Genomic DNA, 6585 nt, shown 5'->3' with positions numbered 1-6585 from the left:
GAGGGGGTTTTGAATTGATTTGGTTGATTTGACTTTGGACACAAACATTTTTCCTTAAAAAAAAAAAAAAAAAGACCTTTAGCCTGGCTCTTGCAGCCACTCCTGCCCCTGCTCATTGGCTCCCCTGCAGGGGCTGCTCCATTTCCAGCAGTAGGGACACAGGCAGGAAAATTCCCTAAACTGTGCGTGAGGGCAGCCAGAGGAGGCAGGCAGCCGTTCTGTCTCCTCCACTCCCAGGTGGGGAAATGGAGATGACAAGGCAGCATGGCAGGACTGCTGCTTGAGCAGTGACAGGGGATTAGCTGGTGGCAGGAGACAGCTAGATCTGTGAGCAGCTGCTTGGACAGAGGGAGGGGTGGGGGCTGCAGAAGAAGCAGGGGTGCACTTCTGCCAGGGGAAAGGAGGGAGACATGGCAGTCCCAAATGAGAACTCCTGCCAGCTCTCACCTCTGAATCTAACAGCTACACATCCAAGTGCCCAGGCTCCAGCTCAGGGGTTTGAGGGCTGGTGGGAGAGAAAATATGTTGGGCTTGTGGAGGATTCTGGGAATTTCTTGCAACTTTCATGTCAGTCTCTGCCCAAGCTTACCCTTGGTGTACGTTTCCTGCATATCTCCCCTTTTCTTCTCCAGGTCAGATATCAGAGTGTCTGCAGTAAAAAGACATTATACTTCTTTCTGTCTGGTTGATGAGAATATCCCCAACCAGGTGATGCCTCTCTTTCTTAAGCACCTGAGACTGAGCACAGATACTGTAGCATCCCCACCCCAGCTACTGAAAACTGCTGCTTGTTGTGGCATCAGACATTGCCTCTGCATCTCCCTGCTTCCCCTGCAAGAGAGGAAGGAAGGGAGATGCAGATGCAAGTCAGAGACAGAGAAGAGAAGATAGTACCTTTAAACCCGAGGGAAAGCTCTTTCTTTATCCCATCTCCAGCCTCCAAGTGAAGGAGGCCACTTCCATGGGCCACTTCCAACTCTGTACTGGTAAAGCAATAGTAGGGCAGTAACTTGCAGTTCCCCCATTCAGAGCCTGTGAGGGCTGGCACAGACCTTGGCACAGACTGGGGACATCCTGAGGTCAGAAAAGCATTGCTGATCTGCTCCAGTGCCCATTGGTGCTTTACAATGGGGCAGGACATCAGAGGTGCAGCCTCTGCCAGGACATGGCCTCCATCCATGATCTGACCTCCACCACACTTTTGAGACACCCAGGAACCCTCCCAGTGTCTGGAGCTGCTGTACAGTTGGGAGAAGAGGTCCCTCTGCTGAAGGCATTTCACAGGAGATGGCACAACATTTACACCTTCCCTACAGCCCCCTGCAGTCTGGACACCTGGGTCCACATTTCAGATGTGGATTCAGATTGATTTAGGATCTCTGTCTTGGAGGTCAATGCTCAGGCCTGCCTTGCAAAGAGGCTCCTACCAACTCTGCCCATCAGCAGTTCTGAATGATAAACAGCTCTGGAACTCACACTCGACTGTGTTGTGTTTTGGGGGTTTCTGGTTAAATTTGGGCCTTAATAAATTTGTGCACACAGGCTGCTTCCAGATGAGCGTGGATGTTTGGTTTCCCAGGGACAACAGCAGTGGCACACCTTGTGCCACTGCTACTTGTCCCTTGGGAAGGCCTGTGTCATGCACCCCCTGGCTCACAGCAAGTTACCTCAGGTGGGGTCGGGGAGGCTGGGGCCAGCACAGTTGCTGGCCCCAGCAGCCTTACTTGGGGTCCTGGGGGCTGGGGAAACTAAAGGCACAGTGTTCCTGCAGCTTAGAGTCTGGCCAGCAGCTGAAGCAGGGCTCCGGCAAGCCAGGCTCTGGTTTTGGGCAACACACACCGGAGCCACATGAGCCACCCCATTTTTTTCCACATGGGTTTTTTTACCCTGGGAGAGCCCCCTCCATCCCACCCCCGATGCTGCAAGGTAGCAAGGCAGGCAGTTCCTGAATGTGCAGTGTGTGGCACTGCAGATGTGTCTGTGGCACCACATACCGCATGGCTGCCCTCATCTGGACATGGCCACACAGGGTAAATGAACGCGAGATGTGCTGATGCCTAGGCCTTGCTACATCTACTCAAGTTGTTGACACTCCCTGTTTTATGACTAATCGAGTTATCAGTCAGTTGGTCAGAGCCATCTCTGTCCACAGCTGTAGAGTCTTGTCCTCACATCCCCTCCCAGATCCCATCTTGGCACCTTTGAACTTTCTCAGGATCTCCTGGAGGATGAGGGTTTTCTGGGAGAAATCCCAGAGTCTCCTTCCAAGCTCAGGAGACAGCTCCCCTGGGTGCTGGAACTTCCCCTTCTCACACCTGGAAAGAGAGTATCTCCGATTACTCAGTGAGCCTATTGTTGTGGGTATTGGGTATCTTAGTACGAAATCAAGAGCCCCAGAACACATCTTACTCTATAGGCATCTGTGACAGGGGTCCAACCCCAGACCTGTCTGAAGTAGGCCTGACCCTTTGTCTCTGGACTACCTACCCACCTTTCTTTCCTGCCACACCTTGATGGAACAATGATTATGATGTTACTCAGGTGGGAAGCTGCCCATTTACTACCCCGACACTAGGGGTCATGATCCACCACTCCAAACCTTCCCTACATGGTGGCCCATGCCTTGCAGATGGTATATAGATGTTTATCTGTATCCCCTGTCACTGTGCCCCCTGGCACTGGGGCTGTGGACAGTAGTGTGCCTCAATGAGGCCCCTGCCTCCCCAATAACCTCAGGCCAGCCCACTGGATAAAACAACAACATAAATATGAACCCCTGGACTATAATATAATGTAAGTTCTACAAGCCACCCTCGGACTCCTTAAAACCCCCAAACTGCTCCTTGAGTACTGGCCACCTTGTAGACTCCTGGAGCCTCATTACCCATAGCAACAGTCTGGCCAGCAGCCACAGCATTCCCAGGTACTTCTGCTGTGCAGGAGCTCTGTCCCCTGGCAGCTTGCCAGAGACCTCCTCCTGCCAGTCTCCGCTCTGGGGTTTATATGGGCCCAGAACCCTCTCTTTTTCCTGTCAGATGACCAGCCTGGGTGGTTGGGCTTTTAACCCCTACCCTCCTGCTACTTAATGTTCCTATAGACTCTGGTCTTAAAGGGGCAGCCCTGCCTCCTAGTAACAGGGCTAGGGTTCCCTGTTACAGCATCTTTAACAACTCTTGGAAGGAGAGGGGAAGGGAGGCAAGACTCTTGGTTACTGTTGGCTTGAGCAGGTGTAACCAATGAATGGAGTATATTGTCTGCCGCTGCTCTCAGCTATGTGAAGCAGCCAGGCCCCTCAAGGAGGTGACATCCTTGCAAGTTACTTCAGGTTCACAGTAACCTATCTAAGAAGCCAGATATCTCCTAAGTTCTAGATAAAGGAGAGAAACCTCAAGGTTAAGTTAACTAGGGAGATTTGTGCCCAGAATGTGACCTGCCCCATCAGTTGTGCTGCTGAGTCCTAGGGAAATATCAGCTTAATATGGTCTTCTTGCCCCTTCTCCCTCCCCCCCCCCAACCCCAGCACCAGGCAATGTGCAGCGGAGTGAAGTGCAGCCACGTACCTGCTCAGGGTGTTTCTGATCTCCTAGAAGGGAAAGGGGAAAGGAGAGAGAAAGAGAGAGAGAGAGAGAGAGAGACAAAGTGAGTCATGCATGCCACACACTGGGGAACACAGGGGAAGCATTTTACAATTAGACCCATAAAGCAGCACTGTTCAGGCTGCAGGGTCAGGGCCTGGCTGAGCTGTCTAAGATCTCTGTGTCCATAATTCAGAGGTTAATAACTATTCATGCACATGCTGGGTCACACTGTGCAGGGCCCTGAGGTGTCTCCACTACAGGCTCACCTGCAGGAGGTCACTTGATGACTGCTGGCACTTTCCTTCCACTTCAATGATCAGCTCACTGAGGCAGGAAATCTCTTCAGAGATTTTGGTGACCTTTTCTCCCTGCACCTTTTCCATGTCCTTCTCCAACATTCCCAGCTGGGCCAGCAGGAGGCACTCTTGTTCCTCTAGGAATTGGCGTAGTTGCTGAAATTCAAACACAATCTTCTGCCTCTCAACTCGTGCCTGTTTCTGTAAAACAACCAAATGAGTGTGAGTGCACCCACAGACTCAGGAACCCACACTGGGTAAAAAAGAAACAAAGACCCCCAGGGGAATGTACCTGCGAACACACTCCCCCAGGTCCCCTCTCCAGGCTGAAGGCAATGGGCACCTACCAGATATTCCTGGGTTCTCCCCTCTCCGCTCAATTTCACTTGCAGCAACTTGTCTCGCTCTTCCCTCAGAGTCTTCAAACAGGCCTGAAGATTTTGCTGAAGAAACAGAAATGATTTGGGCTATTTTACCAGAGAAGTCAGAGTAGGCAGGCACCTGAGATGATTTTTGTGGTTTCAACTTGGGGGGTGGAAGTGTGGGAATTTTTTTAGTCTACCTAAATGCCAAGACTAGATTTCCTTGGAGACCCAAGTAGGTCCATGGCATTAGGATGTGCAATCAAGTGCTGGAGTTCAGGAGTTAGTTTCAGGACACTGGCAATTGCTTTGATCTGTTCATACATAAGAACAAAAAAATGCCATTTACTAGGCCAGACCGTAGGTTCATCTTGCCCGGTCTCCTGTGTCACACTGGATGCTGAAAGGGAGACCAAACTGGTTATGACCAGGTTTTTTCCACCCTTCCTCTGTCATTTGCTGTCTCCAGCATTTAAGGTCTAGAAAGTTCTAATTCAGAGGCTGTGTTTCTAACTCCCATGCTCAATGGCTAGTCTTGCTGCTCTTGTGATTTAAACTTCATTCATCATTTAATGACTTGAGTTCTTCCAGTGATTCCTTTATGTCTCAGTGGAGATTGATTTTAGAAAAAAATCAGCTTCTATAGCTACTTTAAAAGCTCCCATCTCCATGCCCCCCTCTTCCTCTGCCTCTGTAGACTTTAGTAAACTCTGTAATGTTGCATAGGAGTAGATGAGGATAAGTGAGGCCAAGCTAGTTAGCTGACGTCAAGCACACGGGCAAAGGAAGTGATAAGAGGCGAGGAAACTTCATAGACAAAATGAACAGTAGGACTAGGATAAAGATGAGAGGTAGCATTTATCCAGTAAGACAGAAGTGAGAAATGCTTACAACTAGTTTGACCACAGCTGGATAAAATTAGGAGATTGGCTTTCAATATTACAATTAAAGTAGCCTCATAATATCAGTTGGGCAGTAAAAGGGACTATTTACCTTCACACTGCAGTCCTCTCACTTTAAGCTCCAGTTTGAGCACAGAAATCTGCCCTTGTCCTCCTGCTTTATCTGCAGCAGGTAAGGGGGGTTCAGGGTGTCCTTGGGCTATGTCCCACGTCATTGTGACAGAGTTGCTTGTGGGGTTTTAGGGACAAGTTAAACAAGTGCTTGCATGGGATGATTTGTATCTGCCTTGAGAAGGGGGCTGGACTAGAGATGACCTCTTGAGATCCTTTCCAGCCCTCCTTTTGTATGAGTCTCTTTTTTCCTGATTCTCTGTAGGTGCTGGAAAACCCCTGCTCTTTCAGGACTTAGTCTCTAACTTCAGTAAAATCTTTGTCTTGTCAGACTGGCCACCTGTTTGTGATTTTCAGGTTTTAGAATTGAGTCTGCTGAAAGTGCCCAATCCCTTTCTCTTTCCAGCGCTGTATGTAACTGTTTCTAACTTTAGCAGGTTCAGAACTATTTTTCTCATCTGTGACTTCCCAGGTTTCTAACCGTTTTATGATCTGCAACTGTCAGTCAGACTCAAATGAATAAACTGTTTTCTACCATTTTGGTTGCAGATTTTAAAAAAATTGTATGAGTTGTAATTGTAATAATGAAATGTCTATTATGAATCACTGGATTTACTTACTCTACTAGTGCATTAGATGGACTGTGGTTCCCTACCTTGTACTCCTGCGCAGCCTCCTCTATGGGAACTATGGGTGGAGCTGGGTGTGCTGGGGATCCATCACACACCAAACAGATGGGGCTTCCATCCTCTGTGCACAGCCGTTTTAGAGCCTCCTGGGGCTCCCCAGACCCTGTTTGCTCCTCGGTGCCCTCAGGTGCATGCTTGGCTATTTCTACACCATTCTCCAGCTGCCTTTTTAGGCTCAGGTTCCTTTGAGGAAAGCTCTGTCTGCACTGAGGGCAGCAGACATCTGTCACCAGCCCTTCCCAGCACTGGGTGATGCAGGCTCCGCAGACATTGTGCCCACAGTCCATAAGCATCTGCAGATCCTTGAAGAACTCCAGGCAGACGGAGCAGGTGGCTTCATCCTGGAGACTTTCGAGAGGGCTCTCAGCAGCCATGGCTCTGAGAAGGGAGTGAGACAGGTTGTTTCACTTTTCTGAGCTCAGGAAAGCGCTCAGCCTAAAGCAGCGGTTGGGCGTTTCCCTTCCTGGAAAGGATTCTTGTCTGTTGTCCTAGCAGCGGTCCCTGGGCAGTTTTCTCTTAGGGAGCAAACAGACATCTGCCTGGGGTGCCATAAACATGTTTATGGAGACAGGATTTGCAAGCAGATGTCCCTACCCCTAGGCATGCTACAAGTGCCCAAAAACATTGCCCCAGCTAAAAGCAGTCAC

The 6585-nt window shown here is 49.7% G+C and overlaps 1 protein-coding gene across 1 annotated transcript in view; it reads right to left on the bottom strand.

The window, feature by feature from the left end:
• LOC102385500 (zinc finger protein RFP-like) overlaps positions 1 to 6312 on the bottom strand; it is a 7957-nt gene extending 1645 nt beyond the window's left edge. Inside the window, exons 1-6 of the mRNA XM_025199875.1 lie at positions 5905 to 6312; positions 4222 to 4317; positions 3845 to 4075; positions 3561 to 3583; positions 2200 to 2315; positions 590 to 649 (exon numbers count right to left, since the gene is read on the bottom strand). Of these exons, the coding sequence (XP_025055660.1) occupies positions 590 to 649; positions 2200 to 2315; positions 3561 to 3583; positions 3845 to 4075; positions 4222 to 4317; positions 5905 to 6312 (934 nt within the window). The remainder of the gene's footprint in view (positions 1 to 589; positions 650 to 2199; positions 2316 to 3560; positions 3584 to 3844; positions 4076 to 4221; positions 4318 to 5904) is intronic.
• Between the last annotated feature and the right edge of the window lie 273 nt (positions 6313 to 6585).

The sequence above is a fragment of the Alligator sinensis genome, unplaced genomic scaffold, assembly GCF_000455745.1.
Source record: "Alligator sinensis unplaced genomic scaffold, ASM45574v1 scaffold1097_1, whole genome shotgun sequence".
NCBI lineage: Eukaryota > Metazoa > Chordata > Crocodylia > Alligatoridae > Alligator > Alligator sinensis.
Note: the sequence above shows the minus strand (reverse complement) of the source record. Positions and strands in the feature narration are given on the sequence as shown.